The sequence below is a fragment of the Thalassophryne amazonica genome, chromosome 4, assembly GCF_902500255.1.
Source record: "Thalassophryne amazonica chromosome 4, fThaAma1.1, whole genome shotgun sequence".
In the NCBI taxonomy this organism is placed as follows: domain Eukaryota; kingdom Metazoa; phylum Chordata; class Actinopteri; order Batrachoidiformes; family Batrachoididae; genus Thalassophryne; species Thalassophryne amazonica.
In genome coordinates, this window is record NC_047106.1 from 126,669,263 (window position 1) to 126,694,570 (window position 25,308).

General features: G+C 39.2%; 1 protein-coding gene across 1 annotated transcript in view; it reads left to right on the plus strand.

Moving 5' to 3' along the window:
- Positions 1–1,155: 1,155 nt before the first annotated feature.
- Positions 1,156–25,308, plus strand: part of LOC117508691 (cullin-5) — a 54,320-nt gene continuing 30,167 nt past the window's right edge. Inside the window, exons 1-13 of the mRNA XM_034168504.1 lie at positions 1,156–1,179; positions 7,938–8,047; positions 11,894–11,993; positions 12,534–12,710; positions 12,903–13,044; positions 14,613–14,758; positions 15,177–15,257; positions 16,092–16,185; positions 16,746–16,876; positions 22,669–22,776; positions 23,753–23,817; positions 23,974–24,106; positions 24,244–24,375. Of these exons, the coding sequence (XP_034024395.1) occupies positions 1,156–1,179; positions 7,938–8,047; positions 11,894–11,993; positions 12,534–12,710; positions 12,903–13,044; positions 14,613–14,758; positions 15,177–15,257; positions 16,092–16,185; positions 16,746–16,876; positions 22,669–22,776; positions 23,753–23,817; positions 23,974–24,106; positions 24,244–24,375 (1,443 nt within the window). The remainder of the gene's footprint in view (positions 1,180–7,937; positions 8,048–11,893; positions 11,994–12,533; positions 12,711–12,902; positions 13,045–14,612; positions 14,759–15,176; positions 15,258–16,091; positions 16,186–16,745; positions 16,877–22,668; positions 22,777–23,752; positions 23,818–23,973; positions 24,107–24,243; positions 24,376–25,308) is intronic.

Consider the following 25,308-nt stretch of genomic DNA (forward strand, 5'->3'; position numbering starts at 1 on the left):
TAATGTCTTATCTTATTTGCCCAACCGTGATTGTGTATTTGACATTTTTTGTGCATCTAAACTACATTTTTTACACCACTTTTTAAGGCTCTATTGTGGCGTATGTTTGACATATTTAATGGGCGCCGTCTTTAAACCTGTGAAAACACCGCAATGGATGAAAACAGACAAACTTCATAAGCATTTTGAACGGAAGCCTGTTAACAACGACGAAACAGTTTTTGAACAAAATGCTGCTTGTTGGCTGTAAGATGGTGTTAGTTTGACACTGTTCCCTGGGTGTGATGAGCCAAACAGAACCACTTTAGATCACAGCTCCTCCGCGGGCTGCGAACCCTCCCGCAGCCGGTGAGAAAATATCCGCATTATTTCCCTCCCGCGTTGAAACCGGAAGTGAGCTTACAAGTGCGCTCATTGGTCGGATGTGGTTGGGCGTATATGCTCGCGTATTTACTTTACTGACCCAACGGTTGGGCGTATAGCCACTCTCAACCGGAAATGGCACAAAAAATCTGCAGAGTGGGGAAAAAGCCACAAACCGGACAACATTGTGGTAAAAAGCCGTAAAAAGCCACAAACTGATGGCAGATGAAGCCGCAACCCGGAAATGGCATGGTGAGATGCTGAAGAGCTTCGGTTGTTCATGTCCGCGACATACATAATATGTATATGGTAGATGAAGGCACAAACCGGAAATGGCACAAAACAATACGGAAATGGCACAAAAAAAATCTGCCCATAGGGGAAAAAGCCACAAACCGGACTACATTGTCATAAAAAGCCACAAACCGATGGTAGACGAAGCCACAAACCGGAAATGGCACAAAAAAAATCTGCCCATGATCAGATGAAGCCACAAACCGGACACGTTGTAAAAAGCCTTAATCCCATGGTAGAGTCTGAAGGACCTAAATGACATGGTGAGATGCTGAGGAGCTTCGCTTGTCATGTCAGCGACATATATATATTAAATGAATGATGAATGAAGTCATAGTTTATATATTATATGGTATTGTTCTATTCTTTCCAGGTTTCTGGGTTAACCAACTGATCTGAATGAATCCTTGAGTTTGATGGTTTTTGGACGATCCATTACCTCATCTGAACCAGCTGTCTTGTCTCGCGAGATGATACGAGGTGTTAAGTTGGAGAAACATGGCGACGCCTAATTTGTTAAAGGTAAGCAACACTTCAAGCATGTCGCGTTTGACAGTTTGGGCCCTAAGTCGAAAGGATGAGTTGGCATGTACTTTAGTAAACCGGACTAATAAACACGTCTACAAGCAAGTGCTGCCGGGGTCGTCGTTTTTTAAGGTCTTGACGCTGCACAACTGCAAAGCTATCTGAGGTTGCTAACGTGTTAGCTACTTATGAGCCGGTAAAACAACCTCCTCTCTAATCCAAACTGATAAATCAAAAACTCTTTACCCGCATGTTACTGTTGAATGTTGACTTTGTAAATGGTGGGGTTCCTTACGCATTTTCGCCAAACTGTGATTGGACAGACGTGAGGTTTGTGCTTACTCTTGCCGGAATGATTCGTTAGCAAAATAATTAGCCGTGTAGCTTTGACAGGCGGCCCGCCCCCTTTGACACAGGCTGTACTTATGGTTACTGTTGGCAAACTTGGCTTGGCAAATTCTACATTCATTGCGCAGGCATTTTCCAATGCATATGCTGATACATTTGTTCGTTTTATCAAATTGTGCTCATGACAAACTGGAAAGCCCGTGAAGTATCGAAAGATGTCATTGGATTATGCTGTGCTTATAAAGTTTGAAGGAGAAGGTTATCATAAATGCACAAGATAATTACTGCAGTAACAGTGACTGTATTGTCACAGCCGAGCTGCTTGAATTCCAAACGCGGTAGCTCCATCTTTATGAAGAGTAAAACAAATAACTATATGATATATGATAAGCATATTGATATGTTAACCATATTCTTCCACTTCATACAGCATCCAATAAAAAAATGCCATGATTGTACGGCACCTGATAGGAACCCAGAGTGGTTATTGTCAGATAAAGAGGGACATCATTGCACTGATGTTCTATAGGAGGTAACTGATGAATTTCAAGCTCAAAACCCATGATTAGGGTTGTGCATGAACTGTGACACTGGGTAATTAAAATAACAGGTGCTGTACTAGTTGCACTTCACGGTTGCGTACAGAACTGTATCAATAGCAGTGGCTTTTTAAAATGTTTTGGTAAGATGTATATTCGTCTGGATTAAGGGGAGGTGATGGTCTAGTGGTTGAGCTTGAGACCAGAGGATCCTTGGTTCAAACCCCAGCCTGACTGGAAAATCACTAAGGGACCTCGGGCAAGGTCCTTAATCCCCAACTTGCTCCCGGTGTGTAGCGAGCGCCTTGCATGGCAGCACCCTGACATCAGTGTACGAGTTTGTTTGTGTGAATGGGTGAATGTGAGGCATAATTGTAAAGCGTCTTTGAGTGTCTGATGTAGATGTGAAACAGTCCATTTACCATTAAACTTTGATTGATCATGTACTTTGTGTTATGGGGTGTTGCTACAATCGGGTGACCTACATAGCAATCTGGTGACATGATCTTGATGACAGACATATTCTGAGTTTTGTAGTATATCAGTGAAGCTGCTGGCTGCTGTTCGGGCTACACGCACACGACAATGAAAGATGAGAATAAAACACGTCATATGGCTGAATCCCATAAAATATATTACTGAAAGTCTGTTTTGGGTTACCTGTGAATCACGGCTCCCATGGGTCCTTGAAATCCTTAAAAGTTTGTGAACTTGAAAAAGAAATTCAAGGCCCTTGAAGTTTTTGAAAACAGGCATAAATACAGATGCGTCATTGAAAACGCTTATTGTGCAAGACAGAAATTTTGATCATTTTTGGATAGGTCTCCCCTCGTCAATATGCCCTTATTGCACCATTATTGTAACATCAGACTCCATGCAGAACTATGTGTCAGAAAGTAAGTGGTGCAATGATTGCATCACAGCTCGAGCAATTTATCGATCATGGCCATGTATGAATTGACTTGAGGGCATCGAGCACAGGAATTATTTTGACATCATACCGGCAACATTAAATAAATAAGACCTTTGACATTTTATGACTCACAGGATATGGATTAGGAAAAATAATCTAACAAAGAAATGGCTGATAGTGAGTCTATACGGACAGTCCCAAATCAGAAAAAATTGGGATGATATGGAACATGCCAAAGAAAAAAGACATTGATCCTTACATTTACTTTCAACGGGAAGTAAGGAGCTTTTGTTTTTTTTAACCTTAATTTCATAGTTTTGGAGTAATTGTAATGATTAAATGACTTGTTTTGGGGAGAATGGGGGCTCTCTCTGCCACCAAGGGTCTCGTGGAAAACCAGCCTTGCAACTTCAGAGACACTGACCTGGTGTCTTTGTGAACACCAGGTGTCCTGTGTCTTGGGTCTCTTGAGAAACACAAACTGCTTTATGGCAATACAATACGGCATACCCTCCTCCTATCAAGGCACCAGCAAGAATAAGCTAATGAAGGCTTTATTCCATACATGTTCATAATCATGACAGGGCCAGCAAAAAAGTAGAGAAAAAAAACACTGTCAGAGGAAGAGGGGAAAACAGTGTGACAGAGCGAAGGGTCACACACTGGTCAACCTCGGTCTGGCTTTCTTGGAATAATGGATAAAGAAGTGGCGAAAAATAGGTACAGACCTGCTTTCCTGTTGCTGGGGGGAAGCTTTTACCATTGATTGAAAGCATGACATCATATTTCCTCACTATTATGCATATTATGCATCACTGCTCACAGCGCATCATCACAGAGAGAGTGAGAAATAGGTGGAGAGAGAAAGAGATGGAGAGAGAGACAGGCAGAGAGAGTGCAAGAAAGATGCAGATGCAGAGAGTGAGTGAGAAAGAGAGATGCAGAGAGAGAGAGATCTGCCTGAGCTAAACTCGGTTCTCTGTGTATTTCTGTGGATTGTCACTTTCTTGAAACTGTTCCATGGATTGTGTAAAAGCAAATGCACATGGAGAGTAGTGGTGGGGGGTGTCAGCAGCGGTGAATTTTTATGGCAGTTTTGGGACATACGAGGTCTGTTAGAAAAGTATCCGACCTTTTTATTTTTTTCAAAAACCTGATGGATTTGAATCATGTGTGCTTACATGAGCCAACCTTGAACCTTCGTGCGCATGCGTGAATTTTTTCACACCTGTCGATTGCGTCATTTGCTTGTAAGCAGCCTTTGTGTGAGGATGGGTGTTGTCTCTCGTCGTTTTTTCTTTGCAAGGAAATGGCGGAACGACTGGAGCAGCGCGACTGCATCAAATTTTGCCAGAAACTGGGCGACAACCAGGTGGAAACCATTCGGATTATTCAGATGGCTTTCGGTGATGATGCTATGGGCATCACACAGATTAAGGAGCGGTACAACCGGTTTAAAGACGTCCGCACAACGGTGGAGAGCGCGCCGCGCTCCGGGCGGCCATCAACATACTGAAATGACCAGATCATTTCCAAAGTGAACGCTGTGGTGATGTGGGACTGTCGTGTGACTATCCGAGAAATTGCGGAAGAGGTGGACATCAGCACTTTTCGGCACATTCCACTGTGACAGAAGATTTGGCCATGAAAAGAGTTGCAGCAAAATTCATCAGCACGAAGCTGGTGGCCAATCTTCCACCATTCGGAAGATTCAGACGGCTTTCGGTGGCTTTTCAGTCGTGTGACTATCCGAGAAATTGTGGAAGAGGTGAGCATGTCAGAACATGTCCTGTGAGAATTCAACACGAAGGCGCTTTTGCTGCGCCATCAGCTTCGTGCCGACCCTACCAGCAAATACTGATCACTTAATTTCTTCTCCATTGTGGCGGTGTAGACTAGAGCCCAACTGATACAGGTTTTTGGGGTGCCAATACACCAATATTAAGAAGTAAAAACATTTACAATACCAATATATCTGCCAATATGTACGTAAAAAATGACTAATTCCTAACATTTCACTGTCAAAACCTTATGTCAAAGAAATGTAACTGATGTAATATATGTTACAGTTTAAACATGAACTTTCTCATAAATAAATATAAATATAACCAACCAATATATGTCATGCTGCATTTGCTTGGATCGGTAATCACGTTATCACATCACTCAGCATTTGCGTAAAATAGCTAGACTTTATTTTGGCCCTACCTTGCTGGAGGCATAGTGACCACTTGTCTCTTGTCACTGTAAAACACCCACTCTGAACAAAAATGAATGGCATCTGGCCACTTTGCCTCTGTCTCTTGTATCTAATGTGACAAAGAGGTGATGGGGTCCCAGCCATGCTTGACAGCTTTGTAAACTATGCTGGCAAACTGCGTAATGACACGTCATATAGTTAAAGTGTTTCTTTGTTTGTTTTTCTTTTGGGGGGAGGGGGTATGTTTTCATATCTGTAAAAGTAACATTGATACTGATATATTTGTCAAAGGCTTATATTATCGGCCAACCGATATATCAGTTGGGGTCTAGTGTAGGAGCAAAAATACAAAAAAATGATCACTGTCCAACTACTTGGTCCTAACTGTATGTTCTTTTTCAAAAGTACTGGAGTTGCCATACACCTCTTTCTAACACCTTTATGAATCCATAACAGCTTATTACATGGGAAGAATTAATACTTAAATGCAAGGGCGTAGGTTTGGTCTCAGCTTTGGTAGGGACAATACCACCACCACCCCCCCCCTCGGCCCTCCTGCTCACCACCATCACCCCCTAACCCACTCATACCATTAGACGCACAAGTACAGCATAATACATAACATATGACGACATAATGTTGAATAATTTAACACTTTATTTACAATATTAAGTGTGTAGGCAAACAAACAAATAGCTTAAATAACAAAATTGCACCCAAAATCACGAATGTATTCTATAGGCCTACAGCTGAGAGAACAAGACAACAACAAAAAAAAAATACTTGTGGAGCTAACAAAAAAAAAAAAAAGTTTTTGCAAACAAGATGTATAATCTATTCTCTTCATCAGTAATGCAGTTGTAGGTATCTGGCAACCTAATTTGCCAAAAAAAAAAAAAAAAGGGATTTCCAATGATATATATGGTGTATTACGGTAAACGTAAGCCTGTGATGTCATAACGCAGAGGAAAAACACGGAAGTTTCACACTAGTGCGCCGCTGATTCTCATTACCGTAAGTTCTCATGTAAGCCCTCACTCTGAAAATTTTCAACACTGACAGCAAGCCAAGAACCCGTGCTTTCCAACAGTGTGCTATATGTTGCATATATTACAGTAAAGTGCGTTCGGTGACTTTTGAAACGAGGGAAAAGTATGAAAAAGAGCGCAAAAGTGACAGAAAAGTACAGACAGCAAACATAAATGTAGTATTTTGTGAGGAAAAGGCAGGGTATTAGTGTCATTTGTGAAGGTGTGTGCAGTTTATTTTAAGTGTGGCGCACAGCATTGTTCGCAACCCCTCCCCCCCACCCTTCTTGTTTTTCTGCACCGGAGCAGTGTTGCCAGATATGAAATATGAAACTATCGTACCAAAACCTCAAAATTATCGTATTTTGGGAGAAATTATCGTACACAAACAAACGCATACAACGTAGCTATTTTAGCGTTTTTTTTAATTTACAAAGAATTTTATGTCACATTTTTAAACAGTAATTATAGTAATGGGGAAACTATGGCACAAAAAGAACGCAAATGCACAAGCAAGACTGTGAAGTAACACAAACGTGTTAATTACCAGACTAGAAAGAGTTGAATTCAACCTCGAGGTCGCTGTCGTCATCCGATGCCATGGCCACTTGTGCAGATTTTGTTGAACACAGAAAAAATGTTGACACCTCCATAAGGAACTTGAACTTTTTTTCATTTTTCTTGTATATCTCTTTGCTCTTGTGTTTTGTTCGTTTGTTATTGCATTTGTTGAAATACAGTTTCGAAAAAAAAAAAGATGTTGGTTGGGGAATCTTCCTGTCCTGTCCTGCAGAGATTGGATGGGAACTCATTACTTTGTATGGGGAGGGGGCGGGCTTTCAAATGACTGTCCCGGCAGCCCAAAGCCAGCAGCAGCCCTGTGTGTGGTGTGTCTTTGATGCCGCCTGAGTGCAACGCCTGCAAAATGATTCTTGGGTGTCAGAGAGAGATGCGTGTTTGGGCAACCAACTGAAATTATCGTACATATTGGGTTTTTTCCCATTATAGATCGTACATCGTACAGATGGCAAAACTATCGTACAAATACGATAATTATCGTACATCTGGCAACACTGCACCGGAGCCACCCATCCTCTGCGCTCCGGGACCTCCCACTTTACAAATTAAGCACTGCCTGCCACGAGATGCGCTTTGTTTACGTCCATGTGAGAAGAACGTGAGCCAATGAAATTGCAACATGGGTAACCCTGTCATTCTGGCACGTCGAAAACACAAAACGTGACGACTAAAATTATAGTATCGAGTTCGCAAAAAAATAGTGAATGATTTTGTTATATAAACAAAAATGCTAAATATTGGTAGGGACTATTTTGCCATCCCAAAATATTGGTTGTGACTTGTCCCTATGGTCCATATGCAAACCTACGCCCCTGCTTAAATGTATCACGATGGCTCATAGTACTTGAGATTAACGATCTTGTATAGGATAAAAAAAATGTCACTGGGAAAAGATGACAGGATCTTCTTGATTTATTTATATTTTTATTTATGCAAGTTATAAAAAAAAATGATGTGCCAGCTTAAGTATTAGATTTGAATTATTTGCTACATTGAGTCTGACCACTGGGTCAGCAAGACAACCTTTGTGGAGCACTGTGTCTGTGTTTCTCTCCCGTTGCTTTTTCTGGACACAGTGTGACACGCTGCTTCCAGTTTGTCATCTTCACACTCATTATCCTTCTCTCTACACCTGTTCTCTCTTCCAGAACAAGGGCTCCCTGCAGTTTGAGGACAAGTGGGATCTCATGCGACCGATCGTTCTCAAGCTACTCAGACAGGAAGCTGTTACCAAGCAACAGTGGTTCGACTTGTTCTCGTAAGAGATCCTCACTTTCTGCTCCATGATTAAGTGGCTTGACGCTACAGTTTTACTGTTGTTAAAGTTAGCTTGCATTAAATACCAGTACACTCTCAGTGGGTAGCCTTTGATAAAGCATTACACAGGTTAGATTTATAAGAATATATTTCCAAGAAAGTGTTGCTTCATAAAATGAAATAAATAATTACTAGTGTGTTGCCTGTGGGGATCCACAGGTTCCAGATTGAGTAGTATTTATAAAATAGGTAGCTGACATTTTTCAGGATGGTGGTAAATGAGTTGGAATGGCGTGTGATTCCAGAATGTTTTTAGAACCTTAGACCTCAAGAATTTTTCGACGAGGAACTCACCCCTTTTTACATTATTGTTGATTATGTAATATTTTTAATGTTAATTTACTGTCTTATAAATTGTTTAGGTTCTGGTATCATATACACACTGTTGTTATTTTATTTTTACTTCTATGTTATTTGATTTTTAAATGGACCACAATGGAAAGTGGTTTCACTTTCTTGTGTCATCCATGTATTTTTAACATATTTACAATTATATTATATACTTACATTGAACTTATTATTTAAAATCACCCACCACACTCTACTGTCCTCTGCTGGAATAGTGTGAGTCCAGAAAGTATTTGACAACATCCATTCTTCAGTGTTGTTAGCTAATATCCATGGCTTCTCCAAAATATTAGTCCTATCAACGTTCTATTTTACAGTATTCATCCTTGACCCAAAAAACACAAGCATACCAAATGGCAAATGTCAGCTGTCCACTGGTTTCTGTGATCAAAGTTGCACGCATGCATGCACACACAGCTGCTGTAAGGAGGTGCTTTTAATTTGACAGAAAAGGACTGTGGCAGAAGAAATTAAAACCATTATACATTTCACTCATGGTACCAACACGAGACTTAACTCACTCATGGTAAGAGCAACATAACACTTAGCTAAACTGACTAAACCAAGTGAACTACAAAAACACAATAAATCAGTAACACTAACAACACTGTTAAACTAACATGAACCACAATAACAATATTTAAACCTCAAAACCCTGAAGTCCCACGGTGCATTACAGCACAGTGTCCATTGTTTACTGGTTACCTAAAATTGCTAATTTCTCCAAAAATATTTGGCATATCAACTTTCTGTTTTCACAACATTCATCCATGACCTAAAATACATAGGTATACCAAACGGCAAATGTCAGCTCTTTGCAGTTTTTGCGTGATTGAGGCCATGCACACACACACACACACACACACACACACACACACACACACACACACACACACACACACACACACACACACACACACACACACACACACACACACACAGAGGCCACTTAGCTATTATAATATAGATATTGTAATTTTTTTCTTTATAGTGTGACAATTATCCAAGGTACAATTCCTCCAGAAACACAGTGGTCAGTTATAAATTACTTTTTTGACATTTTTCTATCATTACCCGAGGCCGTCAAATATGGCCATTGGATATTGTGAAGACTTTGTGTCTGTCCGTCTGTCTGTGCTCAGCATAAGTTCAGTCGTATTACTGCCAGAGTCTTCAAATTCACAGGGAACATTCTTGGGGCACAGACCTTTGTCAAGTTCAAAGACGGCTTACAATGACCTATTTTAAGAGGTATGTTAAGAGGTTAAAACGTCACATTCTATTTCATTCTGTTTGGTTTTGTTGTGTTGTTGTTGTTTTTTTGTTTTTTTTTGAGGGCGGGCGTGACAGCCAATCGGAGTAGAGCAGCACTGATGTCAGTGGCTGGTCTAGCTAGCTGCAAACTCTGTTTTGTTTGTGTGCAAATATAACCTCTTTGTCATATATAATGTAAAAGCTAGGGAGAAATGAACACTTCTAAAACTGAAAACGCTGTTTTTGTAACCTGATAACACCTCTGGAGCGATTTACAAGACATTTCGTAGACATCAGCGTGCACGCTAACTCAAAGCTAATTTCCACTCTTGTCAAAAGCACATGTATGCACACACGCATCCCGACTGCAGATGCCATTAAAATGTAAATATTGTTTTATGTAAAACAACAGGATCTTAATAATAAAAGTGATCAAAGTGATGTTAATTAGTGAACTCACCTGCTGGAGTCAGTGGCTGCAAAGAAAACCTGCACCTTCTTGGCCCTTTCTGTACTTTGGACACCACTGCATATTAAGCGGAAGCTAAAATCTGTTGTTTTTTCAGCGTGATTTTTTTTTTTCTACTGCCAATTTTAAGCAATGGAAAGTACCGGTAAGTTTGGTCCAACAACTTCAAGGTGCAATAATTGGAATTTTGTTCTGACTTGATCGATCACAGGATATTGATTGATTGAATTCCTCCTAAACTGGATTTCAATGAAACTTCACACAGTGGTAGTGCACCACATGAAGATGTGTCTTAAGGAAAATAATTCAGGTCTGATTTTTTCAAGGGGAGATAATTGAAATTTTGTTTTTAATTGATGCATCATACTCTGATATAAATTAATGGATATCACTGGAACTTCACACATTGGTAGCACACCAAGTGAATATGTGCATGAAAAAAATAACTTTGATCCATCATCTTCCAGGGGAGATACTTGTACGGTTGTTCTTTTTATAATACGTCAGATTTATCAGTTACATTTTTAAAGGTTGGGCAGTTGTTTCATCACAAGAGACAGCTATAATACATGTAAGCAACTGGAATTGTGTGTGTGTGTGTGTGTGTGTGTGTGTGTGTGTGTGTGTGTGTGTGTGTGTGTGTGTGTGTGTGTGTGTGTGTGTGTGTGTGTGTGTGTGTGTGTGTGTGTGTGTGTGTGTGTGTGTGTAAGAGAGAGAGAGAGAGAGCTTGATCACAGAGCTCTTTTTTTTTCCTGGCTTGCCACATGATAGCATTAGAGTTCTTCAAGCAAACTATAAGACAGCTGCTCAGGTTTTGGAATTATATTTAATCATATAACTCCAGTACTAACTTATCTGAATCTACAGATTTCAATGTTTTCCTGTTAACATATAAGATACTGAAATCTGGTTGACGCACAGTAGATTTTGTCACCTGCCTACATTACTCTCAGGAAAACCTTGGTTATTTTAGTTGTTGAATGCTTTTCTCCTTTTTGCTGAACAACTACTTACTGCCAGAAAATTTAAAATTTTCCAGACAGAGGGTATTTGTTAGCATGCCATGCTGCATGTAATGCATAGGATCTAAAACAAATATATAATAGGGCATATCATTAAGAGGTTGCACCCAGTTTCAAAACTCTTCCAGTGGTAATTGGTAATTCATCAGTATCTCATGATTATAAGTAGATCATCTGAAATGTAATCAGTTCATCATAATAATTCACTTTTCTGCAGCATTTGAAGTTGTACATTTTTATGTTGTCAGAAAATGCTGCCTCACTGTACATACTGTACATAAATACTATAAATGTATACATGTTCCCATGCATTTTGGTGATCTAAATCCTGCTTATCATATTTCCTGTGCTATAGACAGATATGATGACATGGATAGATAAGCAAATTAGAACTTGTTAAGCACTAGACATTAGCCAATTGAGTCACCTCTCCTTATGATCTGACATAATGGTTCCAAAGCTTTTTTTTTCTTTCTTTTGTGCCACTGTATAAATAAAAAAAAGTATTTCCACCTTCCCAGAAAAACAATATTATGGTTAACAAACATTTTTAATATTATTTTAATGGTATAGTATCTACCTTGATTATTAGTTTTATTTTATTTCCATGTAAAAAAAAAAAGTTCCATTTGCACATTAAATAATATCTAGGTGCAATAAATCTTGCTGAATTTTCTTTGTTGTCTCTTTCCAGAGATGTTCATGCAGTGTGCCTATGGGATGATAAAGGACCAGCTAAAATCCACCAAGCCCTCAAAGAGGACATCCTAGATTTCATCAAACAAGCACAGGCTGTAAGTGTGTGTGTGTGTGTGTGTGTGTGTGTGTGTGTGTGTGTGTGTGTGTGTGTGTGTGTGTGTGTGTGTGTGTGTGTGTGTGTGTGTGTGTGTGTGTGTGTGTGTGTGTGTGTGTGTGTGTGTGTGTGTGTGTGTGATGACAGAGTGTGGATGTGGTGATGATCTGCCCCAATGTTTGCTCCCTGACTTGACCTCCTCTGACCTGATGTGATGGGGCAGATGTAAGAATTATAAACTAGTTTTATGAATTGCAAATTGACAGTTGTTTGCCTTTTAATGAGAATAGACTACTGCTTAAAGTGGCATTGCTGCCTGACATTATAACAAGTAAGTGTTCAGATGTTCATAAAAGCAGTATTTTTCAAAATCACTTTTTGAAAGATTACTATGTAGTGATAATGAAATCATTGGTACCACCAACTTGCATAAAATCAGTTTGGACATAGTGCTGTCTTTAACAACAAACTATGGATGATCAGAAATATATTTTTTGTTGGTCTCTATTACCTTTGCTTTTTGGCCTTGTTGGTGTGACAGCGGGTATTGAGCCACCAGGACGACACGGCATTGCTGAAGGCTTACATCGTAGAGTGGAGAAAATTTTTTACTCAATGCGACATCCTGCCAAAACCCTTCTGCCAGCTGGAAATCACACTGATGGGTAAACAAGGCAGCAATAAGAAAACAAACATGGAGGACAGTATTGTACGCAAGGTGAGTTAATACACATAATAGCCAAAAGAGGAGGGAGTGTGAAAAAATGGACCAAAGTTAGAGCAGCGTGTTCCACATTTATTTCATATGTAGTGAGGGGAGTGAGTTGATGTAAGGCAAAAAAAAAAAAAAGTCAACTTTCATTCATAACATTTGTTTTGCAACTTTATTAATGACTGCGTCTTTTTCTAGCTGATGTTGGACACGTGGAATGAGTCGATCTTTTCAAACATCAAGAGCCGCCTGCAAGACAGTGCCATGAAGCTAGTTCATGCTGAGAGGTTGGGAGAGGCCTTCGATTCTCAACTTGTTATAGGAGTGCGAGAGTCCTATGGTAAGACAGAAACGCAGGAAGACGTACAGAAAGTTTGAGGAATGCAATAATGATTGATGTCTTTCCAAACAAATATCAGGGATAGAAATTGGGAAGGAATACTGTTTTTTTCCTCCGCCAAGGAGGTTATGTTTTCGGTCGCGTTTGTTTGTTTGTCTGTTTGTCAGCAGGATAACTCAAAAAGTTTTGAACTGATTTTGATGAAATTTTGTGGAGTAGTTGGAAATGACAAGAGGAACAAGTGATTAAATTTTAGTGGTGCTCCAGATCACGATCCGGATCTCGATGCTAACGTGTTAGCATGTCTATGGCATTTTCAATGTTAAAAGTTAGCATTAAGCAGTTGCAGCTGTCATCACGTTTGGGTGCATTTGTTTTCAAATTGTAATATTTCTTACATTCATTTTTGTTTATATATTAATAATCTAATGATTATTATATACAATTTTAGAGAAAGAGACAAAAAGAAATAGATCACTGTGCCAAGGAGGGAATCTCTTTAGGGTCAGTGACCCTATGGCCTTATTTAGAGAAGTGTTTCATGAATGTTAAAAAATTCATATATTTGCAGTTTAGTTGAATAATAAATTGAATTTTGTCTCTTATTTGTTTTTGTCTATAAGCACATGCAATATCAATATCAGTGCTCAGATGACAGTAGCTTCTGGGAAAGGTGCAAGTTGCAATAAACTGTGATGCCAAGCGCTAAGGATACATGCTATCCAGTCACAGCAGATGAAACTTTTTTTACTACTGAGCAAACATCATTGTTAGACTTTTTTAGGTTCAATGATTCCACGGCGTGTAAATGTTATGGCGTCAGTGACCCCATGGCCTTGGCGGAGGTTTGCACTCTCTGAGTGCTTTTAGTTAACTATTGTAATCATTATTCTAAACCAATTACATTTTTTCCGCAAATCTGATTAGTTAATCATATGAGATGTCAGACCGTATAATATCAGGGTAACAGTGGCAAAATATTTGACCATTTCATATTTGTATGCATTACGCCGCGCCCTGACCAGTGTTCTGATGAAATGTCATTCCTGTCGAATATCATTCCTGTCCTCCATGGAACTGTCGATTTATGTGACGAGACACACAATTCGACAGAACACTGGCCGTACACACTGCTAGCTGTTAGCTGAGAGTGAGAGAAAGTCACATACCGACGATGACGATGACGAAATGGGTGAATTTAAGCTACCATAGCTGACTGAATTACCTACAGAAAAATAAACCATGCAAATGATGGAATTGAATTAGAATGAAAATAACCCCCTTGTGTCTGATGATTTTGTGGACGTTCATGCTGTTATACGGTTGCAAATAGCCGTTTTACCAGCTCCCCTTTTGCGTCGCCGGTAAAGCTCAATTTGCGACCGTATAACCAGCATGAATGTTCGCAAATCATCAGACACAACAGGGTTATTCCCTAATTTAAAGGTAATTTCTGTTCTTCAAAAATATCTAGGACTTGTTGGTCTCAAGCTCAGGCTCAGAAGTTGGAAGTAAAAAAAAAAAAACAAGCAGCCTTTGTACCATTTCTGGTGCTTCTCTCCTGCCAGTCAACCTGTGCTCCAACCCAGAGGACAAGCTGCAGATCTACAGGGACAACTTTGAGAAGGCCTACCTCGACTCCACAGAGAGGTTTTACCGAACACAGGCACCATCCTACCTGCAACAGAATGGCGTGCAGAACTACATGAAATATGTATGCCACAGTAAATATTACTGTATGAGTGAGTACTCATTGAAACAGTCAGCAGTCATGGTTATGTTAACACACATAAAATGTTGCTAACACTTGAACAAAGTAATGTTTAAAAATGACCCATTATTTATCCTTTGTCTCAAGCAAAATTAATTCTGAGGGGTATTTTTGTACCCTGTTGTGCCTGTCTATCCATGGCCATAACACTTTATCCTGTCAGAAAGGAAAAAAGTACTGTAATTTGTAACATAAACAAGTACCCAAACCTTGAGGTGCTACACGTTGCAGTACTTATTGTATGCTTGAAGCAAATGCGTCAACATGTGTGTGTATGAATGTATTTGAGTATCTTCATGATATGAATGCTAATGTGTTTGAGTGGGATCTTGTGTATTAACTCCATTATGTTGCTCTGCAGGCAGAAGCAAAGCTAAGAGAGGAAGAAAAGCGAGCACTCAGATATCTGGAGACACGTCGTGAATGTAATTCTGTTCAAGCAGTAAGTATCTTTGACAGGGTTTTGAATATGTATACTCAGCCTTTTTTAAAATTTATATTTCTGTAGTAGATTGTCAGCATCTTTCTTTATACTTGACATTTTAAATCTGAATAGTTTTTTTTTTTGGTCGTTTTGTTTATAGTTTGCCCAGATGATTTGAACGAAGAAAAAAACAACTCATCTCATAATGATAATTTTTCTTTTATTTTAACTTGACTTAGCTTCCACTTTTTACACTTTCTGCCAGAAGACATATCTAGCCCTGTATTTAAAGAGAAGGACAATCTCACACACAGTCAATATCATCCTGCTTGCTTGCAGATATTGTTGCAGGGGATTGGCAACAATATCATGGCAGGCGAATGGTGGGAAAAAGTCACATGCCATGTCCCCATTTTGCATGCACATTTGGCATCACAGTCTGTGTTGTGACATTGCAAATCCATCCACTTTCGCTTGTTAGTGCGATATCTCAGCCAGTTGACCAATTTCATTCATATTTAGCATAGGAGTGTACTTGAGTCATCCCCTGACACTTTGCATTACTGATTTGTGGGGACGGGGGGATATGTCATCTCTTCATAACTCTTGTTGTGTTTTGCAATATTCTGTTATATGTATTACATTCTAAATTTTTACCAAATTATCCTGCTACAAAGAACAGTGACACCCCCACCACCACCACCACCCTTAAGTCTTTGAGTTTATTTTTATGCATAGTTGTTGTACTGCTGATATTACTAATATAAATTTAAGATTGTAATATAATATATTTTAATATAAATTTTATTTAATTTAAATTTTAATATATGCTAATATAAATTTTCATTACAGCTTATGGAATGTTGTGTGAATGCTCTGGTAACGTCATTCAAAGAGACCATCCTCGCTGAATGTCCTGGGATGATTAAACGAAATGAGACGGACAGTGAGTTACCTGCATGTTAAACATGCTCTCTGATAAAGTAGGCTTTTGGTAGGGTTTTTGTAAGAAGCACATCTCAAAACTCACCATTATTCACTGTTGCATCAGATTTTCAAAATAGAACCACAGTAGCTTTCTATGGTGCTGTTTTATTTGCTGCCACTTTGGCCAGTTAAGTTGTACACGTTATTAATCACTTTCATAACTGACCAGCAATTGACTGATTGCTACTGGGATTTTTCCCCCCATTTTTACTTTGTTGTTTTTTGGTGAAAAGTTAACTTTTTATGATGATCACCTATTCTTATCCTCTAATACAAGAAACTTTTAATGGTGTTAAGTGCCTTGCTCAGGGGCTTAGAAAGCAGGGGACATTTCTTCATGGCAGTCATTGTAACAGAGGGTTTTCTTTGTAGCTATCACATTGTTGTTAAGATGGAACAGTTAAAAGCAGTTTGCAATTCTAATAAAAAAAAATAATTACATCTATGCCGTTGTAGCTTTGGATCTTTTTATCCCATTCTTGCCCATTATGTAACCCATTTTTCTTTGTCCTGATACAGAGCTGCACCTGATGTTTTCTCTAATGGACAAGGTTCCCAGTGGAATTGAGCCCATGTTGAAATACCTTGAAGAACATATCATCAGTGCTGGACTAGCAGACATGGTGGCTGCTGCAGCGACGATCACTACTGTATGTACACCACACCTTCAGCTTATAACTGGCTTACTAAAGTGGTAATAATAATAAGGGCCACATCCTCGGTAATTTACAGTGTCTGAATAAAGGTTCAAGGCATCATGGACAGTGTTATGAGCAGTGGCAGATAAAATATTTGAAAGCCACACTTGGGGTGTTATACAGGAGATACTCATATTTGATTATGCATATTGAACCAGGAAAAGAAAAATAAAACAAGACGTGCATGAATAAAAATAATTTGGGCTTGATGTCTTCAAGGGAAGATATATGCACTTAACTGATGCATCATATAACTCACTCCACACGTGCAACTCCTAAATTTGTTGGTTGTTTTTTGAAAATCTTTCTCTGTGCCACTCGACCATGAGACCTTTTTTTTCTCATTATCATCTGAAAGATAGCAGCATCAGCAAAATGTTCTGATGCCCAAAACATCGAAAAATATGTGAGTATAAAACTTGAACTTCTGACTTTTGTTAAAGATTCAGGCTTACATTTTGTCAATGAATCTTATTGTTTGTTTAATGAATACTGAGACTAAATCATGATTTGATGATGTCCAAGCCAGTGACCTTTTGTTTTTCATTAATTAATTATGTTAACCAATTTTTTTAATCCGTAGGAAAAACCAATACTTAAAAAATTTAAACAATTCTTACACAGTTTACCCCAAAAAAGAAGTAAGAATCAGTGACAAAATTACACTTACTCAGGGTTCTCAGCAGGATTTTTTTCTCAGCGTAATGGGATGTAAAAATTATCTTAAAAATCTGGGGGTTCGGGGGACACTTAGGCTTTACCACCCACACCCCCCCTCCCCCTAAGGTTTTGCATTATGGGCTTATAAAGGACCTTGTTTGTTAGTCTAAATAAATATACCAAAATCTGGTGTCCAGACAGAAGAAGAGAACATCTCTGTATTTCAAATTGTGAAAAAACTGTTTCCGAAAATGCCACCAATTTGAGGTTGAAGCTGCAGAGGAAACCTTCATCTGGTTAAATGTGCTGAAAGTCTACCTCACCTGTCATCTCTGCAAACTCACACCTGCTGCTATGCTTCGACAGTGAGGAAAATAAGTATTTGAACACCCTGCGGTTTTGCAAGTTCTCCCACTTAGAAATCATGGATGGGTCTGAATCATGGGTCTGAAATTTTCATCTTAAGTGCATGTCCACTGTGAGAGACATAATCACACTGTATGATTTTTAGATAATTTATTTGTATGTTACTGCTGTAAATAAGTATTTGAACACCTACCAACCAGCAACAATTCTGGCTCACACAGACCTGTTAATTTTTCTTTAAGAAGCCCTCTTATTCTGCACTCTTTACCTGTATTAATTGCACCTGTTTGAACTTGTTACCTGTATAAAAGACACCTGTTCACACACTCAATCAATCACACTCCAACCTGTCCACCATAGCCAAGACCAAAGAGCTGTCTAAGGACACCAGGGACAAAACTGTAGACCTGCACAAGGCTGGGATGGACTACAGGACAACAGGCAAGCAGCTTGGTAGAAGACAACAACTGTTATGATTATTTATTAGAAAGTGGAAGAAACACAAGATGACTGTCAATCTCCCTCGGTCTGGGATTCCATGCAAGATCTCACTTTGTGTGGGGTAAGGATGATTCTGAGAAAGCTCAGAACTACACAGGAGGACCTGGTCAATGACCTGAAGAGAGCTGGGACCACAGTCACAAAGATTACATTAGTAACACATGATGCTGTCATGGTTTAAAATCCTGCAGGGCAGCAAGGTCCCCCTGCTCAAGCCAGCACATGTCCAGGCCTGTTTGAAGTTCACCAGTGACCATCTGGATGATCCAGAGAAGGCATGGGAGAATGTCATGTGGTCAGATGAGACCAGAATAGAGCTTTTTGGAATCAACTCCACTTACCATGTTTAGAGGATGAGAACAACCCCAAGAAAACCATCCCAACTGTGAAGCATGGGGGTGGAAACATCGTACTCTGGGGTGCTCTTCTGCAAAGGGGACAGGACGACTGCACCATATTGAAGGGAGGATGGATGGGGTCATGTATTGTGAGATTTTGGCAAACAACCTCCTTCTCTCAGTAAGAGCATTGAAGATGGGTCATGGCTGGGTCTTCCAGCATGACAGTGACCCCAAACACACAGCCAGGGCAACTAAAGAGGGGCTCTGGAAGAAGCATTTCAAGGTTCTGGAGGGCCTGGCCAGTCTCCAGACCTGAACTCAATAGAAAATCTTTGGAGGGAGCTGAAACTCCAAACCTGAAAGCTCTAGAGAAGATCTGTATGGAGGAGTGGACCAAAATCCCTGCTGCAGTGTGTGCAAACCTGGTGCACAAACCACAGGAAATGTTTGACCTCTGTAATTGCAAACAAAGGCTACTGTACCAAATATTAACATTGATTTTCACAGGTGTTCAAATACTTATTTACAGCAGTAACATACAAGTAAATTATAAAAAAAATCATACATTGTGATTTCCGTTTTTTTTTTTTCTTTGATTATGTCTCTCACAGTGGACATCGCAGGGTGTTCAAATACTTATTTTCCTCACTGTAAATAAAACAAAGGCTCTTCAAACAGCAGCTATTTTATTAATTCAAAAAAACCTTTTCCTTATTTTAACATTAAATGAAGGAATCAATCATCATAGTTTTAATTTACAGACAAACATCAAAGATTTCTAAAGAATCTTCTTTTTCTTTTTTTTTACTTAAAACTATTTTAATTACAAGTTATTTAAAGTAAAAAAAAACACATAAGGATTTTCTTGTATATGTGTATAAATTAGCAGTTCTGATATTCCTGACACACATCTGCACTGTTCTGTATTTTGGCCTGATGCCTTGTTTCTTTTGGCTTTAAAGTAAGGCTGTAGCAAAGATAAAAAAAAAACTATGGCTTTACAATTTGACGCTCAAAATGCAGGCAATGATGTTTCAGAGCATTATGAATTTAAAAATCTAGCAGGGGAAGCTGGCCCACTCTCCCCTATCCTGCAGCACGCGGCTCGCTGCAAGGAGAACTTTAGCGGCTGTAAGAGAACTCCCCCCCCGCGCTTGGTGCGATGCACATTGCACGAGAACTTTAGTGGCTGCAGAATCCCCCCCCGCCCCCCAGCGCTTGGTGTTCGGCACACTGCAGCACAGTGGTGGGCACAGTTCTGCTAATCTGCTAACCGCTAATTATCGAAGATAGTTTTCATTATCAGATTAGCTTTTCAGATAACTTTGAAAACCATCATCAGACCAATTATCTTACGATAAGTTTTGGTCCAGTAATCTTTAGTCCGCTAACATTTTAGCAGATGTTACTTTTTGAAGTAGATGCACATTTCTATCCTCTACAAACAGAGAAGAGCTGGTTCCAGAAGAAACCGCTCTATCCTCTGCAGGCAAAGGAGAACTGGTCATAGAAAAGAAAAAAGCTAATTTCTTTTGACCCCAGAGTGATACGCTGGCAACATCACCCAAGTCATCCAGAGGCATACAGTTTTAACGTATGGTTAAAATTTTAACCAAAACTAATTTCGGACAAGTTTTTTAAATTAACGTCACGTTTTAAGTTTTATAAAGTGAAAATATCAGATATATGTTTTAGTTTTAAAGTATTGGACAAATTTTAAAGGTTTTAGTGTGGACATGTTGTGTGCGCAGTGCATTCTGGGTAAAAGTTCACGACAGAAGAAATGCATTTGAGATGGTCTGATCAGGCTCCACATGGACAACAGCATTAAACTCTTTGTTTATTGTGCCTAACACTCTGGTGAATATATTCTCTGGGTTTATAGACGTTGTTATCGTGTTTGTTTTATGTAAAAATGCCAGAATAAGCCCAGGTTGCTTCCTCCAAAAGCCAAACAGTCTGTTAAATTGTGATTCAGGCTGTGTGATATAACCAACGTCAAAATGCATAGAACACTGCTATCTACTGGCGACCAGTTATATCACAGTGTTGTCGACCGCAGGATTTTAAAATTATCTGTAGGTTTCCAAAACCTGAGAGCCCACATGTGGAGATATAGATAGATATGACAGATCTGACACCTCGCTTTCTGATTGGCTGTACTCGTATGTCACATTCAGCTCTTCATGTCCTTCTTAACACACCAAACACGGCAGGAATATCTGATAAGATTATATTTAGCGTCATCACGATTGTCGGGCGTCCTTAAGATTGTCGGAAGGGGAAGATCGGGACCGATATCAGCCTAATTATCTTGCCGTGTGAACCAGGCTTGATGTTATGACGCCTCACGGAGTGACTGATTGATGCGTTATGACACCACAACAAACATGTTTTCACTATTATTTAATTTCTTTGTGCGACTGACATCATTATTCAAGCAGTCAAAAGGTGATTCCTATCGCCACGCAACTCTAGCAACCACACACGAGGAAGTTTTTTGACAGTTCTTGTTATTGAAAGAAACCTTGTCTCCCTAACCGGATAGAGTTGTGATGTCATCACACGTGCACTTAGGTGCTGTCTAGCGAGATCATGAAAATTTCTTTCTTCTTTTTTTATAAAAATGAAAAAAAAATGACGTATTTTACAAAAGCGCATTTATTTGTAAACACGAACACGTTACATTGATTCACTTGTATTGGATTTTACATAGAATGAATGAATCAACCAATCAGTATGAGCGGATGCTTAGTTTACCCGTAATCCCCTCTGGGCATCTGTGTGTTAATGTTCAAATCTTCAGAATTAGTGCATTATTTTAAAATTAACATATGTGTTATATATCACTTTGTACATTTTAAGAGTTTACACTAATGTAGTTATTCTATCCAGAATAATTTTATTTATAAAGCAAAACCATAATTCAAACCTATTTCCATTTCAAGACCTCTGCCTCATCGCTGGACCACTGTATCCTGTGGTAAATGACGCTTTCCTACAGCAGGGGGCAGAGCTCACAAAGACAGAAGCGCTGGCGCATTAGCTGTTTGGGTTTGTGATCGCCATAGGTTCTATTAGAAGCTTTGGCGGTGTTTAAACTCAAAATCAGCTTCTTAGTAGCTGAGAGCGTATTTGAGGCAAAATTGAAAGTTATCAGTTGTCTGTAGCTTCAGATAAGTTTTTAGACAGTTTATCGGTTTAGCATTACAAAAGATAACTTTTCGGTTAGCTGATTACCAGTTATGGAAGCAACTTTTTGGTTATCTGTGCTCACCACTGTTGCAGGAGAACTTTAGTGGCTGTACGAGAACTTTTCCACCAAGACCGTTTCCCATACACCCAATGATCCACACCAGAGTACCTTTGTGCGCTGTCCCATGGAAAATGCATGTTGTGAGGAATGGAAAAAAAACTGCAGTGTGAAACGGAGGAACGATTTTGTTTTCTTGCCCGCAATAACAGACGATAGTCCGGTAGTGACTTTAATCAGCAGAAAAGTGAGTCACGGTTGACATCTTTAAATGGGTTTGACTGAGGTTGATGGGAAAAAAAAAAAGATAATTTCTGTAGGTTGACTTTGGAACCGCTGCGGGTCCACAATCAGAACTGATCATCATTTCTGATCATCAGAAATGATCATTTTCCCATTACACGCCCTTGGAAGCAGTGTAATGGCCCGACTGCAACGTAATTTTTTCGTGCAGCAGTGTAATGGGCCGTTACGCTGTTATAATGCTGGTGAGAACCATGTTTCTTAAAAACAGTGCCCTGCATTTATCACACAGAGCTATGATCTCACTGTGTCATACAAACCCCCAAAATGATAGGTGGCTAAACTTCCTGAAAACCTCTGTGTTTGTTTCATCCATCCAGGACTCTGAGAAGTACGTGGAGCAACTGTTGACTTTGTTTAACCGTTTCAGTAAGCTGGTAAAAGAGGCCTTCCAGGATGACCCACGCTTCCTCACTGCCAGAGATAAGGTCTGTGTTTTTACCCATCACTTCGCAGACTCAGGCCAGCAGCTAATATCAGTCATAAAATATTTTGCTAACCAGCAAAATGAAAAGCAGCTACTTAAATATTTTGAACTCTTACTTGTCAACTACGTATATGTTGGTTCTCTGTTTCATTTTCTTCAATGATTTTACTTCGTAAACTTGAACATTCATTATCTGTTAAAAGTGTGTGTTTGTTGTCCCCACCTCGTATAGACTAATGGACATACACAGTACCAGTGAATGGTTTGGACACACGGTGTCCAAACCTTTAACTGATACTGTGTATGTCATAGCAGTATCGGGGTTTCAGATATTTCTGTGGACTGTCTTATTTCTGTGGCAGAATGAATGTACAACACACATGTTCAGTTGGGGTGGGGTGGTGGTGGTGTATTTAGGGCCCGAGTAGGAAAGAGTCCTACGAGGACCCTATTGTAATTGCGCTGTTTATTATTATTATTATTATTATTATTTACACTTTTCAAATCCAAATTTCGGCCCTTTCCCAGGAAGTCAGCCATTTTGAATTTTCGTGTCATTTTGGCGTGATTTCACACGTATTTGAACAAACTCCTCCTAGGGATTTTGTCCAATGTACTTCAAATTTCTTTCAGATCATTCAGAGATGATACTGATCAAAAGTTATCAAAAGCTTTTCTCTATGTCAAAGGGTGTGGCCTCTATGGTGCCGCCATTTTGAACCTTCGCCATGGAACATCAAGTCATGATAACTCCTTCATGCTTTGCCTGATTGACTTGAAACTTCACATGTGTGATGAGGGTTGGCCCCTGAACACACCTGGCCCCTATGTCTGTGCACTGAGCACTCCCTAGTGGATGAACAATCAACTTCTCATAACTCCTTCTTCCTCCTTCTTCTCCTCCTTTCTCCTTTTTCCTCCTTCCATCTTCTTCAGTGCTATTTCACGACAGTATCTTGTTGCCTCTCATCCTACAGGCTTACAAAGCTGTTGTCAATGATGCCACAATCTTTAAACTGGAGCTGCCTATGAAACAGAAAGGGTGAGTGACTTGATAGAAGTGTGCTATTGTTACTTGCTGCAGAAAAAGCACAATATAGGCTTGGTATTTATTTTTGCTTAAAACTAGCTGGGATGTTGGAGCGTCTTATTGCATAAATTTGTGTGTGTGTCTTTGTGTGTATTCCCATCCATCCAGGGTGGGAATGAAAACTCAGCCTGAATCAAAGTGTCCCGAGCTGCTGGCAAACTACTGCGACATGCTGCTCAGGAAGACCCCCCTCAGCAAGAAGCTCACATCAGAGGAAATTGAGCTCAAACTCAAAGAAGTGGTGAGAAACTGTTACATGGTTTACTCTAAATTAGACTACATAATTGAATCAGGATCATCGTTGTTGAAGATTTTTTTTTTTTCTATGTCATCGTAGTCTGTTTCTCTTTCCATGACTTTAATCTTATGTTCTTCCAGCTTCTGGTGTTGAAGTATGTTCAGAATAAAGATGTGTTCATGAGATACCACAAGGCCCATCTTACTCGGAGACTAATTCTGGACATTTCAGCAGACAGTGAAATTGAGGAGAACATGGTGGAATGGCTAAGAGTAAGTGTTACACAATCATCTGCAGTAATGAACATCTTCATTACTTCATTACTACATCTTTTCTTTTTTTAATTATATTTTTATTAGTTTTTAAGGACAGTTGTACATACAATTTACAATGTATTCCTTTCATCCAGACATAACATCCATTTTTTTCAAGTAAAAACAAAACAAAGTAAAAATAAAACATGTAGCTGAACAACCTGGAGGAATATAGATTTATATAAAATCAGATCTTATTGACTTTACAACCGCTAACCATCCCTTCCATATTTTCTCAAATTTTTCTTCCTCAGATCTCAAATAATATGTCAATTTCTCCATACAGTATATACTGTGCATCACCTCTATCCAGTTTTCAAGTTTCGGTGTCTCTTCCTTCATCCACATTTTGGTGATCCCCTTTTTCCCAGCTAAAAGCATGATTCTGAACATCTTATTGTTGAGATAATTCTTATTATTTATCTCAAGTTTTCCCAAATAAAATGCCTCAAAAGTAAAAGGAAGGTCAGCCCTCAATACTTTATCTATACATTTTTTTTAACTAGACCCAATAGCTTTGTATTACAGGACAAGACCAAAAGACATGTACATGATGTGCCATTTCTTCCCCACATTTTCTCCAACAACTTGTGTCTCGATATTTTGTCTGTGCCGGAGTTCTAAAGAATCGTACAATATTTTTCCATCCATGCTCTCTCCACATTAATGATGATGTTGTTTTCCATACATGTTGATTGATCTCATCCCAATCTTCCCCTGTTAAATTTATATTGGCTTCTGCTTCCCATTTCAGCTTTATATATTGTGTATCTTGGTTTTTTAAGTGTTCTAACCCTATGTATAACTTAGATATCAATTTTCTATTTAGTTTAGATTGGTATGCTGAAATAAATAAGATAATTTGTGTCTAATGAGCAATTTTCTTTTTAA